At 41.7% G+C, this 20,587-nt stretch overlaps 1 protein-coding gene across 7 annotated transcripts in view; it reads left to right on the forward strand.

Moving 5' to 3' along the window:
- Positions 1-19,746, forward strand: part of tnn (tenascin N) — a 52,576-nt gene extending 32,830 nt beyond the window's left edge. For 2 of the 7 annotated variants that reach the window (XM_084057787.1, XM_084057790.1), the window contains 14 exons: positions 1-117; positions 904-1,167; positions 1,476-1,739; positions 3,218-3,481; positions 4,872-5,135; positions 6,637-6,900; positions 7,373-7,636; positions 9,985-10,115; positions 11,421-11,559; positions 12,305-12,456; positions 13,015-13,111; positions 13,608-13,772; positions 14,561-14,724; positions 18,018-19,746. The exon at positions 1-117 is cut by the window's left edge and continues 147 nt beyond it. In XM_084057787.1, coding sequence (XP_083913913.1) covers positions 1-117; positions 904-1,167; positions 1,476-1,739; positions 3,218-3,481; positions 4,872-5,135; positions 6,637-6,900; positions 7,373-7,636; positions 9,985-10,115; positions 11,421-11,559; positions 12,305-12,456; positions 13,015-13,111; positions 13,608-13,772; positions 14,561-14,724; positions 18,018-18,167 — 2,699 coding nt within the window. In that variant the 3' untranslated portion in view covers positions 18,168-19,746. The remainder of the gene's footprint in view (positions 118-903; positions 1,168-1,475; positions 1,740-3,217; positions 3,482-4,871; positions 5,136-6,636; positions 6,901-7,372; positions 7,637-9,984; positions 10,116-11,420; positions 11,560-12,304; positions 12,457-13,014; positions 13,112-13,607; positions 13,773-14,560; positions 14,725-18,017) is intronic. The other 5 variants (XM_084057789.1, XM_084057788.1, XM_084057792.1 and 2 more) reach the window with 5 other exon arrangements.
- The last annotated feature ends 841 nt before the right edge of the window (positions 19,747-20,587 follow it).

Raw genomic sequence — 20,587 nt, forward strand, 5'->3', positions numbered from 1 at the left:
CTGACAGCTCCTCATACAGGCTGGTTGGTCTGAGGCCTGGAGTCCTCTATACTGTCTACATCTGGGCTGTCAGGGGGAACAAGGCCAGCAAGAAGACTTCTACACAGGGAGAGACAGGTTAAGAATCTTGATAAGAATAATAGTGATTAGGCCTAATTCACTGTTACTATAAGTTTTCAAGTTTTCGATGATTAGATATGGTAACATCAGCTTCAATTGCGGTCTTGTAAACAAAATCAGGATGAGAAGTTCTCTAATTTCCATGCAACCGGAAGTGAATCAACATTTGCAGAATACATGTGTATCTTTTATCTTTTCTACAAGAGTACAGTATCTCTACTTGGGGGGTCAGTTAGCCTGGCTCCACCCCCTGAAATCGCTAGCCTCGCATTCAGGGTCTGGTGACGCTGTAGAAGGCGGGTTTTTCTCGTTTGCAAATCTAAACGACCCAATCGGGATCGGGATAATCCAGTATGAACCAATCGCCAAAGAGTCCCACTTTGGCCACGCCCCCATCTCAGAAAACGGCTGCACTCAGAGGGCTCTCAGACTGAATGATGGAGTGAAACTAAATGAAAATTCAGGCTGAGTGTCAGGCTAAGGGTCAGTGGCTCAGAAAGTAGAGCGGCCAGTTGGGAACCACCAGGTTCCCGATTTGGTCTCTGGCTCCTCCTGGCTTAGTGTTTGAAGCATCCTTGTGTAAGACACTGAAACCCAACTGCTCCCCAAGTGCTGTTAAATAGATTCCCACTGCTCCTAATAGTTTAGTTTATGATTGGTAATTGCAGAGTCTGAATTCCAGGTATGTGCAAATGTACTTTGCAAATACCCCAACAACAACTAAAGGGGACACAAGTATTATTATTATTATCATTATTATTATCCACTAATATCTCCCTTTAGAGCTGGACGCTCCTACTAACCTCTTGGTCAGAGAAGAGACAGAGTCCACTCTCCTTGTGTGGTGGGAGCAAGTCCAGGCAGACATTGAGGGCTACGTGTTGAGCTACAGCTCTGCTGAGGGTTCCAGTGAGGAGATCTCTGTGGGGCCTGACAGCTCCTCATACAGGCTGGTTGGTCTGAAGCCTGGAGTCCTCTATACTGTCTACATCTGGGCTGTCAGGGGGGAAAAGGCCAGCAAGAGGACTGCTACACAGGGAGAGACAGGTTAATGTTAAAAAGAATCAGAATCATTAGGTTTGATCCATTTAATCCATATTTACTGATAATTTAAATTGACAGACACCTAATCAGTATTTGATGATTCGGTATTCGTCAATGTCAGCTGTGATTGTGTCTTAAACATTGATCCACTTCTCTCCACTTACTCACCTTTCTATGATTGGATATTTTGTAGACACCGCATAACAAATGCTTTCATTTCCCCGCAATGGGAAATGAAACACCACTTGTAGCTTGTAGTTTGCATTAGTAGCTGTACTTGCCTTATCTCATCCACTAACATCTTCTTCTAGAGCTGGACGCTCCTACTAACCTCTCCGTCAGAGAAGAGACCGAGTCCACGTTCCTTGTTTCATGGGATCGGGTCCAGGCAGATATTGAGGGCTACGTGTTGAGCTACAGCTCTGCTGAGGGTTCCAGTGAGGAGATCTCTGTGGGACCTGACAGCTCCTCATACAGGCTACTGGGTCTGAAGCCTGGAGTCCTCTATACTGTCTACATCTGGGCTGTCAGGGGGAACAAGGCCAGCAGGAAGACTTCTACAGAGGGAGAGACAGGTCTTTAATCCTCCAGTTTCTGCTAAAAGAAAATAGTCTGATTTAAGTATCTAAGGCCAAATTCTGGTTGAAAACTAACTAAATGGCATCATTGCGGAGAAAACGAACAAACACATTGACTTGCCGAAATTTGTTTCGGCAGTTCTTGGACCTCCAAGGTTTTCTAATTAGCCGAATATCACCACAGTAACACCAGAGATATCATAACGACATGAAATGCATGGCACATGATGATAAGATGCATACAGTATAGCATGTTATTATCATTGCATAGCATAGCCTAATTGCCCCATGGAAATGAACTTGGAAGTAAAACACCTTCTGGTACGCAAAGAGTAGGAACCAAAGCAGGTGGAGGCTGGGGTGGAACAAGCAGCAGCATCAGCAGCACCAGCGGTGATGTATTGGGAGTGATAGGATGAAGGCAGCTATATAGTCCAAGCGAACAAGATCTCTCTCGGGTTTCGGAAGGGCTTGCCGATCCAAAGAAAGTTCAAATAGGACAAAAGTGTTTTATAGGCTGCTTCAGAACTCAGTTCTGAGGTCTGAACGCCAGACCCCGGCCACTCAGTAATCTGCCCAAAAACAGTACGTAGCTGGTGAAGCAGTGTACAGCCAGCACTGGAATTAGTGGTTTTAAAACCTGAATCCCTCCGATGTGCGGTGGGAAATTTGTCAGGGAGGCATGGAGGTTTTGCCATTTCTTGTGTCAGGTTGTGTTTATGCATGGTCACTCAGAGAGGGATTACAGCAGTGTTTGTACCTCCTGGAGGTTGGTTCGTGAGACTGATACCCATAACCTCGTCAGCCAACTACTCTTCAAAATTATCACTGCTTTGACTGCTGGCAGAATCCGCAGAATGCAGAAATAAAACAAAATGAATCACGGCCACCTTAAACGTCTGACCAATCACACACACAATGTTCTGTCAGAACTTTCTTCAGCTAGCTAAAACATCTTTGAGGTGCAAGAACGTCCAAACCTTGTTCTGAAAGGCACTGCAGAATTTCTGAATGACGTCATTTTGTTATTCATGCCTACTCTGTCTTGATTTGAAATGAAAATACACTATAGATACAGTCACATGAAATCAAATATATTCAATATGAGATACATAAAACATGCAATACGATTAGGAGCTGTGGATAATGACTAATACACATTAAGGAAGGAATACATATTTTAAATAATTTTCTGACTCAGCACAACTCTTTGTACAAGACAGTACAGGACGTTGGAGTAAAACCAGCTGTAGCAAGTACCTTAGTTAAATTTTTGCCAAAACTCAAAACTGCAGTTTTATAACATAGTTAAAGCATGCATTTCCAGGTAGTCTCAGAGCTTTGCCTGAGTCTGACATCCTGTTGCAGTTGTGTAGATGTAAACCAGGTGAAAATAATCCTGTTGGTCAAATGAAGTTGCTTGCATTGGTATTTTACTTAACCATTTACGTAACTAACCATAACTCCCCATGCAGAGCTGGACGCTCCTACTAACCTCTTGGCCAGAGAAGAGACCGAGTCCACTTTCCTTGTGTCGTGGGATCGAGTCCAGGCAGATATTGAGGGCTACATGTTGAGCTACAGCTCTGCTGAGGGTTCCATTGAGGAGATCTCTGTGGGGCCTGACAGCTCCTCATACAGGCTGGTTGGTCTGAGGCCTGGAGTCCTCTATACTGTCTACATCTGGGCTGTCAGGCGGGACAAGGCCAGCAGGATGACTTCTGCACAGGGAGAAACAGGTCTTTAATCTGCCATAATCTGCCAGTTTCTGCTAAAAGACAATGGTCTGATTTAAGCAATTAAGGCCACATTTTGGGTGAAATTCCAAAAAACAAAACAGGATTTCATTTATGTCCCTAAGCCATTTCAGATTTGATCCAAAATTCTGTCCGATCAGACCTGCAACAAGGACATTCATACAGGTTGATGCTTTTTGACCTTGTTTAGAAAATAGTCACTTTATCGTTGTGTAATATTCACGTTCTGTGTGACTCATGATACAAACAGCAGTTTAAATGAATACAAATTAATCACAAAAAAAAAAAAGCTCCCGGAATTAGTTTACTGGTTTTGCTGTTGTAATGTTGTTTTAAGTAATTCAAAAGCACATGCTGTGCTCACTCAAAGCCTGTAGGCAACGCATACTGTAGTCTGGTTCTGTGGATGGGAATCACTCATGTCATTACATTTATTGGATATGGTGATGGCAATATACGTATTTTGACTTGGTGGCATGGTTGTACTCATGCGGATCACTGCTGCAGCAATATAGCAAAACATCACCTTGACCATAGCTATATGTAGCAAAGCTAAACAGTGGTCGCTCAACAGTCATGGCAAATCAATCTTCTGTCATTCTATATCATGGCGAATTTGTCACAGCTATAAAGCTAAATTGTCAAGAGTTGTGGCTACCCGGCTCTTTAACTGTAAGAGGATGCGATCATAGCCAACCTCATCCATCTTTAGTGTAGATGTATGGCACGCCATTACACAAATTATGTTTAAATTGAAAATACACTATAACTAAAGTCATATTAAGTCAAATTAAATTTGAAAGTATATACAATATATATTTAATTTGATTTAAAATAGAAAACCATGAGATCTATAAATCATACAATAAAATTAGGAGCTATAGTTAAAAGAGATAATACACATTAAATTCACATCAAGAAATTAAACAGACTATCATACTCTACTTAGATGAACAATAAACAGGCCTGCACTGTAAATTGATAAAATGGGCTATTACAAAAACTTGAAAGGGAGTAAAAGAATAGGCTATAATAAAAATGAAAATGTTCTGACTCACAACCCAGCAGATGCTGAGTGGCCACAGTGTATTCCACAGCTGGTATGATCAATAGATGCACTCAAAACTAAAACCAGCAGTGGCAAACCTCAGTTGGCTTAACTGTTGCCAAAAATTAAAACTTAATCTAGTTACAGCATATGCTGTGTAGCGTACATTGCCAGGCAGTCTCAGAGCTTTGCCTGAAACTGAAATCCTGTTGCAATTGTGCAGATGAAAACCAGGCCAAACTAATCTTGTTAGTTTAATGAAATTGCTTGCCTTGCATTGTTTTTCTACTTAACCATTCAACTAACCATAAACTCCCCATGCAGAGCTGGACGCTCCTACTAACCTCTTGGCCAGAGAGGAGACCGAGTCCACTTTACTTCTGTCATGGGATCGAGTCCAGGCAGACATTGATGGCTACATGTTGAGCTACGGCTCTGCTGAGGATTCCAGTCAGGAGATCTCTGTGGGGCCTGACAGCTCCTCATACAGGCTGGTTGGTCTGAGGCCTGGAATCCTCTATTCTGTCGACATCTGGGCTGTCAGGGGGAACAAGGCCAGCAGGAAGACTTCTACTCAGGGAGAGACAGGTCTTTAATCTGACAGTTTCTGCTAAAAGACAATGGTCTGATCTGAGCAACTAAAGCCTGATTTATAGTTGCCTTTTCTCTACGTTCTTTCTGTTAAAGTCCCGGAACGAGCATAGGGGGAGACAATTAGAAGGCCAATTTCTGGTTGAAATTCTCAAAACAAACAAACCAAAAACAGGGTTTTATACAGTATATAGCAATACAGTTTGGCTTGGTGCTATTGTTTTAGTATGCTCCTTAGTCTCTATACTGCAGCAATACAGCATAAAAACATGGTATATTATGAAAACGTGCAGGGCTACTGTAATACCCCCATTTGAATGAACTTTGAAATGAAAACCCCTTCTGGGTGCGTAAAGAGTAGAACCAGCAGGTGGAGGCTGGGGGGGAGGAGGTTTGCAAATAGCAACAGCAGCAGGCACATTATACCTATCAGCTAAGACAGTGAATTTTAGAGTGTAGGCTATTTAGATAGGCTCCCCATCATTGCAGAGATGTAATGAGTGATACAGTAGGTTAGCTGTCAGCTGACACAGCATTTAATGACTTTGAGTGTACTGCCAGAACTAGGATATAATTATGTATTCTATGTATAGCGATCATCTTCTTTCTATAATCATTCTGGTAACTCATCACAGGCAGCTTAACTCTTAGCTTAATGCATATTCGCCTCCAGTCATAGCATATGTTGCAGTATCACAATATTCACATCTATCCACCCAGACCATAGCTAGTGTACTGTATAGCATAGCTAAAACAGTGGTCATAGGCAACAGTCATACTGTAGCATACGATGGCTAATTTGTCACAGTTATAAAGCTAAACCACCAAGACAACCACCAAGAGTTGGAAATATGAGAGCATGCGGTTGTAGCATCCATCTGCGTTGTAGATTTATTGCATGCCATTGCAAAAATAACTTGGTTTATATAGACAATACACTATAACTAAAGTCATATTAAATCAAATATATTTAGGAAGAATGTAACAGTACAATGTAAAAGAAATGAAGTCAGGGATAGATAAAACATACAATAAAATGAGGAATTGTGGTTAATAACTAATGCATAAATCACAAAATTACACGCAGGAATGCAGGCTTTCATAATGGGTCAAAATAAAAAATAAACAGGCCTAATTTGATAAACTGAGTTGTTGTAAAACATTGAAAGGGATGAAGGGCATATCTTTTTTATCTTCTCTCCCAGTCCAACCCAGCAGATGTTGGAGTGGTCACATCATGTTCCATTGCTGGTCTGACCAATAGATATGGTCAAAACTAAAAGCAGCAGTGGCAAACCTCAGCTTCACCAAAACTCAAAACTAGTTACAGCACATGTTGCAGTGTACAATGCCGGACAGAGTTTTGCCTGAGACTGAAATCCTGTTGCAGTTGTATAGATGAATATTAGGTGAAGATACAGTAATCCTATTGCTCAAATGACATTGCTTGCATTGGTGTTCTACTTAACCATTTAACTAACTACAACTCCCCATGCAGAGCTGGACGCTCCTACTAACCTCTTGGCCAGTGAAGAGACCGAGGCCACTTTCCTTGTGACGTGGGATCGAGTCCAGGCAGATATTGAGGGCTACATGTTGAGCTACAGCTCTGCTGAGGGTTCCATTGAGGAGATCTCTGTGGGGCTTGACAGCTCCTCCTACAGGTTGAATGGTCTAAGGCCTGGAGTCCTCTATACTGTCTACATCTGGGCTGTCAGGCGGGACAAGGCCAGCAGGATGGCTTCTACACAGGGAGAGACAGGTCTTTAATTTGCCATAATCTGCCAGTTTCTGCTAGTGGTCTGCTATGGCCAAATTCTGGTTTAAATTCTCAAAAACAAAACAGGATTTTATATTGGTTTATATCCGTAAGCTATGAAATCTCATTCAAAATTCCATCACATACTGATCAGACCGGCTATCAAGGGGACGAGTCCAGTAGGAACACAGGGCGAGACAGGTTGATGCTGATAACAATAAGAATTATTTGCCTTAATCCATTGGTATGTTTTGTAGTCTGTAATGATTATGTAATTGTCAACATCAGCTGCAATTGGATCATACGAACAGAATTATTTTCAATTCACGCACATCTCTATGATCCGATCTTTTGTAGACGCTGCATGACAAATGCTTTCATTTCACCGCAATGGGAAATGAAACAACATTTGTAGCTTGTAGTTTGCATTAGTTGCTGTACTTGCCTTACCTCACCCACTAACATCTCCCTCTAGAGCTGGACGCTCCTACTAACCTCTTGGCCAGAGAGGAGACAGAGTCCACATTCCTTGTGTCGTGGCATCGGGTCCAGGCAGACATCGAGGGATACATGTTGAGCTACAGTTCTGCTGAGGGCTCCAGTGAGGAGATCTCTGTGGGGCTTGACAGCTCCTCATACAGGCTGACTGGTCTGAAGCCTGGAGCCCTCTATACTGTCTACATCTGGGCTGTCAGGGGGAACAAGGCCAGCAAGAAGACTTCTACAAAGGGAGAGACAGGTTAATAGTCTGAGAACAGGAAGATATTATTGTACTCCACGCCACACAATCTAAAATAATACATTCTGGGAATACAAGATATAAAGGTCATAATTTAGACCCCAGAGGGCTTTCACATTCACATGGGGAAGTAATAGTTTGGTAGGTCGGTTCATTGCATGAGAAAGAGAGGTCAGCTTTTCAGGGATTTTTATTTTCAGGAACTAAATAGGTAGGCCCAAAATATAGTTCTGGCTTCTTTGGTAATTTGTTTTTATCATGATGGAGGGGGGAAAATACTTGGATGGTTGGTTGTGGATAGATTTAATGTGTTGGTAGCCTGTGAATCTACTGTAACTATCTGCCATTTTCATTTAGTCTGTTTGGGCTAAAGTGCCATTACAGGAAAAAGAAAGGTAATTCAGTCAAATCATTAATTGGTCTGAGTATCAAAAAATAATCTAGAATGCATTGATATCCCCCCCCCCCCCCCCCCGTGTTCGGGGAAGGGAAGCCGGGCAGGGAGGGTGATATTGGTTATTGCACATACTGTACTCCTATGGGCTGGGGCGGAACCTGTCAGCAGGAAGTGTTGGTCGGGAGGAGTAGGACGAAGGCCCTACATCCTCCCGGTGGGGGCTCCTCACTGGCAGGTGAGTCAGTAGGATACAATAGCAGTGACAACACAGAAATGTGTGCGGGGAGGAATTAATTGGCATAATGACTAAATTGGGGAGAAAAAGGGGGTAAAATATAATTGGCTACTCTAAATAAAAAAACATCAGCTGCATTATTGTATGAGGTAGACCTTTGATGACTTCCGGACAGTAACATGCATCTTGCATTAGCTTCCACCAAGCAAGGCATCCATGCTGCTGTGTGTGCACGTGGCTTTCAAAAGTCTTTCACTCTAACCTTACTCCCATGAAGAGCTGAACCTCCTGTACCAGCAGCAGGAGAGGAAACGCTCCCAACAAGCCGTGCCAGGTCACTGGTTTTGTCGTAACTCACGTGCATGCAGTAGGAGCAGTGGTGTCAGCACATGGTGCTAAGGGTTATGATGGGAAGCCTGCTCATCTGTAAAATCATCATGGGAGCTCTAAGTGAATGCAGCATCTCTTTCAATTAGGCAGCAAACGACTGGAGTTGTGGAATATAAACTCATCTCGTCGTAACTCATCAGGAGCAGCCGGCGCTACGGGCAGGTTGGGGGCCAGGTTCAGATAGGGAAGCCATTGTGTCAGGAGATGGTCATCTGGGATGCATAAAAGCCAGTGTTGTTACGCTTGTGACTTTACAGGACCTAATACCAGGCCCCATTAATAAGCCAGTCAAAACTTTTCTAAAAGCAACATCATTGAAAATTCTTTTTTTTTATGCTAAATTTCAATTTTCTATTATGTCATTTTCAATTGTCCTCATCCGAGTAGCGTTTATCCACTTAAACCCTCTAGTCTATGTGAAACGGACTTGAGTTTATAAGTAGTTGGACCGATTTTTTCCTGTCTACACCGAATAGTAGCTGATCTACAAGCTCATCTGCTATTTATGGTGAATGGTTAAAACCTTCCTCTGGTCAAAAAACTTGGTTTATCTATACCAGACACAAAGTAGCAGCGCTACATTCTTCTTTATTGGATAATCACCAGAATCCCTGCAGCATTGAGCCCTAGCACACTTTGTAGTGCAGAGGGCAAGCCACTTAACTCTGGGAGATAAGCAAGCTAATAACCATCCTTAAAACCTCATGTCTCGGACACATCATCTTCCCTGGGGCTTCATGTTGACAGCCAGAGCCTGTTTGAGACTAATCCCCCACAGCAGTTAAATGAAGCAGACAATCACTGGAGAGAATAACGTGCAGTTTATCTATGGAGGCACATAATGGTTGGAAGAAGAGATGGAACAATGTGTTAATCTCTTGGTGACAGGACTGTTGATATTCATGAACAGTGCATGTCTGTGATTATCAAATCTACCATGTGTCATAAATGATTAGACAGGAGTGAATATTACCATCAACATTATTTTCTGTGTTTGAGAAACAGTTCAGCCCCACTCTTTTATTTTCTCTAATCACAATGGCCCTGAAATATGTGTGGGATGATTCTCTTTATTGCACTTAATGAGCAAGAAAAGATAAATTGAATGTATGGTATGGACAAATGAATGAATCTATGAATCAGTCAATCAATGTTTTTTTCTCTTTGTTTTTTAATACATTTACATTAGCATTTGAAAACCCAAATCGAGTGACAAGTAAATTAACATTACAGTACAATGACTGACTGACTGACTGACTGAACAAACTAAGTGTGAATATCTAACACACCTTTTCTGCTCCATTCCAACTCTGTCTTGTCTTATAGACATTGATGCCCCCAAGGATCTGAGGGCTACAGATGTGACCCTAGACTCCTCAGTCATGAGCTGGCTTGCTCCCCTGGCCGACATCGATGGTTACATCCTCACATACAGATCTGAGGACGGCACCATGGAGGTAGGACGGCTTGTAGTTCACATTGACAGACTTGTGTGTATGCACACACACACAAACACCCACCCACACACACACACACACACATAAACGCCCGATGCACGCACACGCACACAAGTGTGTGCCCCAGTGCTACGGCCAACTTCAAAGGTTTCATCATGATTTGTTGTCAGTATTTAGTGTGAAACTTTGACCAGAAATGGGGACGAGTGAAGACATTTAGATGTAACATACCTGTACAGTAGTAGAGTCGAAATTCAAAATGCATTTTTATCATCGGGCAGAAGTACAGTAAGTGTCAGTTTGTGGAGGACAGGCACTTTTCTGCTTTTCTGTACACAGTAAAACAGTACATTTGAGCGTGTATTTGTATACTATATAAAACATAACTTTGTACAGAAGCTGAATGACCTACAGATCTACAGAGTATAACACTGTGGAGGTACCAATACAGACAAACACTCACAACAGCCTTTTTCAGATCTGAGGGACATAGTGTCTCAGTGAATCTTGTGTAAATAAGATGAAAGTATATAATATCTCTGCATTTTACGCCCCAATCACTCATATTATCATCCCTAGTAAGCATACTGTACAAATACTCTTTGCATTACATTCCATTATTTTCAGAGTTTTGATATACTGGGTCACCTCCCAAATAACACAGGTGACATAAATCTGAGCTCTGTGTAACGCTGACCTCTAGTGGCAAATTATGACAAATTCCCATTCAAAGCACTGTAGGTTCTGTTCATGGCAGTACATGTTCTGGTGTAGTTCATTCTAAGGGCTTTGAATATACTTATTTTCACATGTATACATTACCCACTGAGACAAACACAAGTAAGTATGAGCTGTAATTGCGGTGAAATATGGAACACAGGGCAGAGGCTAGAGAGAAAAAAATCATTAACGACTTCTGTGCTTTTATTATGGCGCAAGAAAACTAAACTAAGCTAAAAGGTCTGCACCCTGTAGCATACAGTAAATTAACATAATTGTATCATACCGTAAACATTTACAGAGGTGGTAGTGTATGTTCGTTCCGCAAAACAAATGGCTCATTTATACTTTGTGGTATGACCATGTCGCTCGCTAAAATAGCAGACTTTCAACTGTTGTTTGTGTGTTGAAAATATTTTTTACCCCTCTGCATTTTTAGGTAACACCTAAGATAGCAGATATACTGTACAAGCTCACAATGCTTTGTAGCGCGACACGTTGTGAGCTTGTACAAGTATAATATACTTACATACTTTTATATTGTGTTGGTATAACTCATGCTTAATGTTTCTCTCTTGTGGTCAGACTGTTGAAAAGCAGCTTGGAGCTGGGGAGAGCCGCTTCGCTCTATCAGGTCTGGAGATGAGCAAGAGATATCTTGTCACCATTATCGCCTACAGGGGAGCCAAGAGGAGCAAGGTGGTAGAGACGGTCTTTAAAACAGGTCAGTGCACGCTATGAGGCTTTCAGTGACATCTTACTTTCTATTATAGTCGCCTGTAACGCCCTGCAAGGGACAGCGCTGCAGTTTGCTGCATGCTTTATGTTTAGTTTAGTTTAGTTTACTTCCATTCTGTTGATAACTGATAACTGTTGATAAATGTCATCATTACACAATCACATCATGTCTTTCCATGTCATAAGATGCCATGTCACACCGCCTTGTGTTGCATCATGTCACATCAAAATATGTCCTGTCACATCATGTCATGTCAAATTATGACTTGGCCGCTGATGTTGAGAGGGTATAGAGGCCGTCTGGGAATCGGAAGGTCGCTGGTCCCCCCCCCCCCCCCACATGACACTTAATCTAATTCTACTTAGGCTATAGTGAAAATAAATGTACCGTAGCAAATCATAAATAATAATAATAATACATTTTATTTGTAACGCACTTTATATTTGAAACAAATCCCAAAGTGCTACAGGTTTAAAAAAAAGAAAGAAGAAAACAACAATGATAATAAAACAGTGAAATGAATAAACTTCAAATCAAGGCAGCAAAACACAGTAGAAGTTTAAAAAGATAAAACAACTACATCTCTATCTAGGCAAATGCCTTGTTAAAAAGGAAGTTTTTTTTTTTACAAATACAGCAACAACAAAAGGGAACACTGTAGTGTTTTGTCATGTTGTGATGTGTTGTTTGGTGTAATGTCTTAAAACACAGTATATCTGTTTTCCTTTAGTTGGCCTGCTCTACCCCTTCCCCATGGACTGTGTTCAGATCATGAAGAACGGCAATAAGAAGAGTGGCATCTACACCGTCTATATCAACAGTGATCGCTCCAAACCGATAGAGGTCTTCTGTGACATGGACAATGATGGAGGTGGTTGGCTGGTATGATTATGTGATATGTCAAATCACTCTGGCATCATCCTCATATTAAATGATGTCCATTATACAAGAACATAGTAGTAGTGCAGATTTTCTTAACCTATTAAGACCGGTAAAGCATCTGTCATTTTAGATTTTAACCACTTTAACCATTATCTTATACTTTGGCTATTCAAAAACAGCATATATACAAGCTCATAGAGCTTGCTATGAGCTTGTAGTTCTGTTATTTTTTTTAAATCATGAAACTTTGTGCAAATCTTTGAATATAGATTTTTTAAAGCCAAATGTAAACTCAAATATGTTTTTTCGCGATTTTTCAAAAATAGCAGATCCACAAGCTCATAGTGCAGCACTCGGTGCCGCACTATGAGCTTGTATATCTGCTATTTTTGAATAGCCAAAGTATAAAATAATTGTTAAAGTGGTTACACAGATGCGTTCCCGCATTTTAATTCATAACACACACACACACGCACGCGCGCACACAGAAGCCACAGTGAGACTGTTGTAGTATAGCTATTCTAAAAACACAATACCTTGTGTCCTGTGCTATTCCAGGTATTCCAGCGACGTAACAGCGGCAGACTGGACTTCATGAAACGCTGGAGACAGTACATAGCTGGCTTTGGCAACATGACAGATGAGTTCTGGCTCGGTAAATATCAGAACGCTCTGAAACTGAAACACGCACAATTGAAAGGTTGCATTGCAATCACAGTCCTGTTAGAACCTTTGGTTCTCAAAGTGGGGTCCGGGGACTCCCCAGGGGACCTCAGGGGATGTTCCAGGGGGTCCCCAGCTGAAGTAGTTAATGTAGCATCACAATCATTTTAACCACTTTATCCATTTATACTGTATGTTGGCTATTAAAAAAATGGCAGATCTACAAGCTCACAGCGAGTCTCTTTGTACCGTGCTGCGAGCTTGTACATCTGCTATTTTATAATATTGAACATTTTGATTAATTAAAGTTTTTTTTTAACACAAATCTTCTCTTCTGGGGTGTCCCTGACTCCCTGGCACAAAACCTTTTCAGATGGGGGTCCGCTGCCTAATATATATCAATTTGGGGGTCCTTGGCATGAAAATGTTTGAGAAACACTGTGTTAAACATGTAGTCACTGCAGTATCTCTCCTCTATGTCCCCCTAGGGATGGATAAGATCTATGAGCTGACTAACACTCCCACCCAGTATGAGCTGAGAGTTGAGCTGGGCTTGGGCTCTGAGAGGGCGTACGCCGTGTACGACAACTTCAAGATCGCTCCGGCCAAGCAAAAGTTCAAGCTCACCATCGGCAAATACAGAGGGACAGCTGGTGAGTCCATTTTGATTTCTCCAACGTTACGCAGTGTGAACAATGGAGGGGGGATACAGAGAAGGCGCCAATAGTGGCATCGAAATAGCTTTTGAAGCCCGCCTTTGAAGCCATGGCGGATAGACAAGCACAGCTGTTGGGTGAATTGTTTTGAACAGAATTACGAAAAAAAACTAAACTAAAACTGATGAGATGGGGAAACATTGGGATAGACAGGAGTTTTTGCTGCTTTTTTGCAAGCAGCAGCACAGCTGGACGCGGCCCCCAAGGCCCTGAGGGACACACACACAGCATTGCCCCTTCAAGAGTAAATAGTAAACCAGCACTACATTTAATGACTACATTACATTATCACTAATTCAGTTCATGGAGGGTCGTCCATAAAAAAATGGTTGGGGGCTTCGAAGCCAGCCACATACGGAGGCTCAGCTGCTGGGGCGTTTGTTTCGGGAAATTAAATCCACACCGCAGGGGCTTGACAGACAGGCAAGAGTACAGTAAAGTGATGTCTGAGCAAAAGCGTAGTAAGTCTAATTTGTACTTTGTACTACGTCCTATGACCAAAAATGATAGTTTTATAAATTATACCTGTGTGGACGTTAAACCAGGCAGAAAACCAGGAGAAACACAGCTAATGGTCTACATACTGTTTATTATGCTCAGATGCGATATGGCACTTCTACAGAATTTCAACGGTGTGCAAGCAGAGACAAGAGAGGCTGCAGAGTGGAATTTGTGCTTGCTTTTGTTGTACTGTGAATGCTGACATTGCTCTTTGTCTCCCCCAGGTGATGCTATGATCTACCATCAGGGCCGTCCCTGGTCAACCGTGGACTCGGACAATGACATCGCCCTGGGGAACTGCGCCTTGACCCACCGTGGCGCCTGGTGGTACAAGAACTGTCACCTGGCCAACCTCAATGGAAAATGGGGAGACGAGAGGCACAGTATGGTGAGTAAGGATGGACGCTGGCGTTCTGTTTAGTTGGTTGATAAGCAGTGGTGGTAAAAGTACTCACATGTTTTACTTAAAGGGGCTACACCATGAATTAAAAAAAGATATATTATATATAAATATTGCCCCCTAATACGTTTTAAACAGGTTGTACGCCTAAAAAACATCCAGATATGTTTTCTCACAATCTGACTGTCTGTCATTCCAAGCTTTTTCAGCTGCAATACCAAAACGTCCTATTGGGCAGGGGGGAGCTACTGAGCAATTCTGTCTGGCCATCGTCAATGCAAAATCAGTGCAAGTGACATCACTTGCACAGCCATTCTGAAATGGCCTGTTCAGACACGCCCATTCAGGAAATCCATGAAATGAGCATGAATGACTGAATGTTAAAAAAAAATATTTTTTGGGGTACAAGAGACACTGGGGAGCCCAAAAAATACTAAAAACCTAAAAAAAAAAGAAATTCATGGTGTAGCCCCTTGTATCAATACTCCAATGTAGAAATTTCAAGTAGAAGTCCGGAATTCAAAATGTACTTTACTCTACTCTGAGTTGAGTGGAGTGGAGTAGAAGTAAAAGTACAGAAAATTGGAACTACTCCAGTAAAGTAAAAATACCAAAACATTGCACTTAAGTACAGTACTTGAGTAAATGTACTTAGTTACTTTACACCACTGGTGAGGATGGACGCTGGTGTTGTTGAGTTGGTTGATAAGCGACATGCACAGGTGTCCCATCCACCACCAGGTACCCAGTCAGACAGAACAAAATCAAATCACTTCACTTCAGCATAAACAGACTGAAGGAGAGTTCTCTCTCTCTCTCTCTCTCTCTCTCTCTCTCTCTCTCTCTCTCTCTCTCTCTCTCTCTCTCTCTCTCGTGTCATTCACATGCTGTGCTCAAACATGTCAAAGCATGAAGGGACTGCATGGCCTCCAATGAGATTCAGACATAGCTGTGGCAGGTGTTTTGAAGCATCCACTAGGTCAGTGATGGTTAAGCCACAAACCCTGTTCAATAATATTTGATATCACTGGGACCCCAGTCAACGCTGTAAATACACAGTGTCTCATCTAACGCTGATAGCGTACACTCAGAGTTACAGACCCATAAGGGTGCATTAGATTCCTAAATATGATATCAATCATTTCGCTTGGGACCCTCTGGAACCCCCTCAAGGACCCCTGCTGGTTCCTGGATCCTATGATGATGCACTATAGGTGCTTGGATACAGTGAGATTAGAGCGCCAGGTGAAGGGACAGGATGGGGACCAACTGAGAGTTGAGGGATCACTTTTCAAGTATTATAGTATAGGAATGCTCCTTTAGCACTGCTGGGTGCTTTACTCATTAGTAATAACTTTACATAATTAGAACTGCATTTTGCCTGAACAGCAGCTTTCCTACCCTATTCGAAGCACAGGAACTGTGGATCATTTACGAGTCTGCCTAAGGGTTATATTCTATAACTGTATACTACGTATGTATTCTCATGTTTATCTTTCTAATTTGGTTCAGTAATTTATAGGGATACACACAGATTATTTGTAGCTGCATGTTGCAGAATTTACACATACACACACATACACACACAAGTGCGCACGCACGCACGCACGCACGCACGCACGCACGCACGCACGCACGCACGCACGCACGCACGCACGCACGCACACACACACACACACACACACACACACACACACACACACACACACGGTTCTGTCCTGTTCAGTTCAGTTCACCAGCTCTGAGGCTGAAACTATTTCAAGTGAGTGCCTCTGGTGTAGTGTATGATCACACCAACAGATGGCACTAATAGCATTTTATGGTCAGGTTTAGCCTCCGCAAAGCTTATCGTCAAGGCGTCTTGGAAAATTAGACTAAAGCCCTGTGTGTGCTCTGAATCCATCAAATTCCATAGGAGAAGATATTTCTCAAACACTGTATGAGACGCATCTTTTAATACCTGGCTGATGGGGTCACACAAAGAGTTCATGCTTTAGACGGAAACTATCCTACCCTCATTTGAGCAGTTTCTAAAACTTAGTTTTTCAGTACCCACAAGGGCATTCGTCCCGGAAAGTCCAGCTACAAATAGAATCTTAACTGGAGTGCTCTTTAATTTATCAGCATATTAATAGAGGATCCAGCAGCCAGTTGGAGCCTCAAGAAGCTGAGTGGAACACATAGTGGAGGGACTGGGGATGTCTTTTTTTCCTTTTTTTTTGGGGTGTCATGATATCAGTGAATGAATGCTGTTAACTCACCATTATCATCACCATTATCATCACCATCACATCATCCTCATCCTCATCAACAACAATGCTGTCAGCTATCTATTATCGTCTCTGTTGTGTGGAAACCTCATATGTCAAATATTGCAAAAGTAGCAGATCTACAAGCTCAAAGCACATCGCTTCTCGCCGCGTTTTGAGCTTGTGGATCTGATACTTTTGATACTTTTGTGAGATTCTCTGTGTGTTTGGGATATTGTCTGCATCGGCTTCCGTGATTGGCCAACCCAAACTGGAGCATATATCACGTTTGTGCTGCTCAGCCAGTATACGTCCCTGATTGATTGACCAACCCACCCGTTGGCTTATCTGATTTTCCGATCTACAAGCTCACAACATGTCACGATGCGTTGTGAGCTTCTATTTTTGCCAAATTCTCACCCCAGAATAGGGACGCTACAGTTCATTTGATTATGTTTTTGATTTCTGATGATTGATAAAACAGTTGTTAATGTTTTAGACAGGTACCATACCTATGGATTCAAACAGTGTCCCTGATCCCTGGTCTGCAAAGACAACTTCACTTCGAGGCGTTTTACATTTGCAGTTTTGTTTTGGATCGTTGAGGTGAAACTGGAACGGCCTGGATCCATCACCTCTGATAACAGAACACATTCCTCAAAGCGCGTACAAAAATGGCCAGTGGCTTTTAGCAGTCTGACGGGGCAACGAAAAAGCAGTTATTATGTCTAAGGGAGACTGATGCCAGAGGAAATGCGAGGCAGTCGCTCTGCCCTTGTGGAAAATCTCCATCCATAATGACGGCGTTCTCAGTATCTCCTTCGGCATGCGCTGATGACACACAATAACAGTCAGCACGGCTTTGTATGGTCATGAAACTGTTTTTAGGAACTGCTATCTCACAGGGTGTGTGATTCTCTCTCTCTCTCTCTCTTTCTCTCTCCTTTTGCTTTCTTTGTTATATTCCACCCATTTCACACACACACACACACACACACACACACACACACACACACACACACACACTGTCAGGGAGTGAACTGGGAGCCATGGAAGGGCCACCTCACGTCACTGGACTTCACGGAGATGAAGATCCGACCGGTGGGGGCCATGTCCAGCAGAAAGAAGAGATCGCTGATGGCAAAGGAGCGGAACAGAAAAACCTCCACGGACAAGAAATAAGATCAAATACCTTCCGCTGCACCACCACACCAACTGGCCTTAGCTGTTTTCTTGTCATCACGTTAGATTCTGGTGTCTTTGTCTGCTAGTTAGAGTGGTATTCACTAAGCATAACCTGTGTGTGAGACTTGTACAACAGACAAATGCCTGTTTTATACTTAGTTGCGCGTGGGTGTCACATACCAAATACACTGTGGCAGATCTACAAGCTCACAAACTTGTAGATCTGCTATTTTTGGGGCGTGACACCGCCACAAAATTAAGTATAAATCAGGCTATACGATACAAAATGTACACACTCCCCTTGGCTATGTGTAGGAACTCATAGTCCAACTGTGTGACATTATGAATACTAGCGGGATGCAAGTATTTTCTGTGGCACCAGCACCACTGAGAATACTGATGTCAAGTGACTATGATGACAAACTCCCGGGTTTAGTGTGATTGTGGGAAAACAGCCAATAGACGTCTGTTTTGCGGTTCATTCTTAAGTCAGTACAAGTTCTGCTTCTTTGAAGTGAGGAAAACTGCCAAAGTTCAAAAAGGTGTGATAGGAAATCATTGTTTTAAAATAATAATTATAGTTTCTTCCAGCAAAAAGACACTAATGCTGATTCCAAATTGAATCAACTCCATGTGGAATTTCTGTTTCAGACAACCAAGAACTCATAACTCCATTTACTTTAAAACTTTTACTTTCTTTACCCAAGGGTGGTAGCCCAGCTATGGCCTTGTCTTGAATATGATATTTGTATTATATTTGTTTATTTCATATTCTATGAAGGAGGTGAAGAGCAATTTTCTCTATGTATAGTAGTATTATCCTAATGGCAAAGGGGTGAAAAAGTGATCAACATTGATTGCTTGGTTTATCAGACAGAGTCAGGTGAAGACGATTAGCCAGAACGTGGCCTGTCTTTATTGATTATGAGTCTGTCTAGCTCTATGACATAATACTGCCACTGTACCAGAAACACTGTCACATCACATTAGACTCTGTTGAAGAAGCTAGGTGGTAGCATTGAACAGCTGTGTGGAATAGCCATATTGCCTCTGTCTTACTTTTGGAAGGACAGTGAATTTCAATCAGTGTAAACGATCTGTATATACCAACACAATTTTAATCCGAGTTCCCTTTATCATTTGTATGGCTTTAATAGCCTGTTGTTTTCGATTTGGAGAGCTTGCTAAGGAAATTAATACTGCTTTGATTTTACATGTTTTACTTCAGTAGCCTACATGTTTACAAATAATTGGAGACTTCATGAGTTTATATCTCGAGGACAGAGCGATTCAATCAATATTTGTGTTGTGATGGAATTGATTTAAACTCCCTGACCATCACACACTTTTTCTGTGATCTAATTTGTGTTGTTTGTTGTTTTTAATCTTTGTTTCCCCTGATGTTTTACGCCAGCAAATCCTCAGTTAAATATTTGACTTCACAGCTTAAAAAAAGTCACAGATTTAAAAACAAAATATCATGAAAATAATCTCTGCTTTGATGATTTTATTTTGAAATGGATATTGCAGTTGTCAAATAAAGAACAAAAACGAATTAAAGTCATCTGATATGAAACCCTGTCAGTACCATTGTCTTCAAAGAAAAGAAAAAAGGAGAAAAGCTGGGGCCTAATACCTTTTATTTTTCATATAAGTTGTCCATATTAGTTGGATATGGTAGAACTTTTCGTTTAACAGTGGCTGACCACTTTAGAACGGTAATATGACTATAATGGACTTACAGTAAATTTCACATCACCGTAATAATAGTATATTAGACAATATTTACAGCCAACACAAAATCACAATAATCTAACCCTAATCCACTGTTTCTCAACCTTTTTTGGGGCCAGTGCCCTCTGTCCAATATGCAGGTCCCTTACCGCCCCCACACCCAATTCAAATGTAAGCTTTATTTTGATAGTTTTTTGTGTTACTTATAATTTAGAAAACATCTCATTGATTTCCAAATATCAGATTTTACATTAAACTGGACTGTTAGTATGTGATTATTGTGTAATTATTAGCCTACTTCCCAGGGAGAGAGAAAAAGCCTGTTACCATTATGAGTAGAATTATTATGGATATCAGGCCCTGTCACAGCCCTGTGACATGATACTGACCATGATACTGACTGACATCATACTGACCACGACACTAACCATGATACTGACATGATACTGGCCATGACACTGACCACATGATACTGACCATGATGTATCATGATACTGACCATGATACTGTCAGTATCATGTCAGTGAACAGATCGGTTAGATTTGTAAGTGTTCAATGTGGTTTAACCCCATTCAACACTTACAAATCTAGCCAATCGTCCACTCATTTCACAGAGTTAATTAAAAAAGTCCAGGATAAAAGGAAGAAAAAGTGCACTTGAATATATTAAACTGCTGCCCCCA

Source organism: Gymnoscopelus microlampas (assembly GCF_963454915.1).
Source record: "Gymnoscopelus microlampas genome assembly, chromosome: 5".
Taxonomy (NCBI): Eukaryota; Metazoa; Chordata; class Actinopteri; order Myctophiformes; family Myctophidae; genus Gymnoscopelus; species Gymnoscopelus microlampas.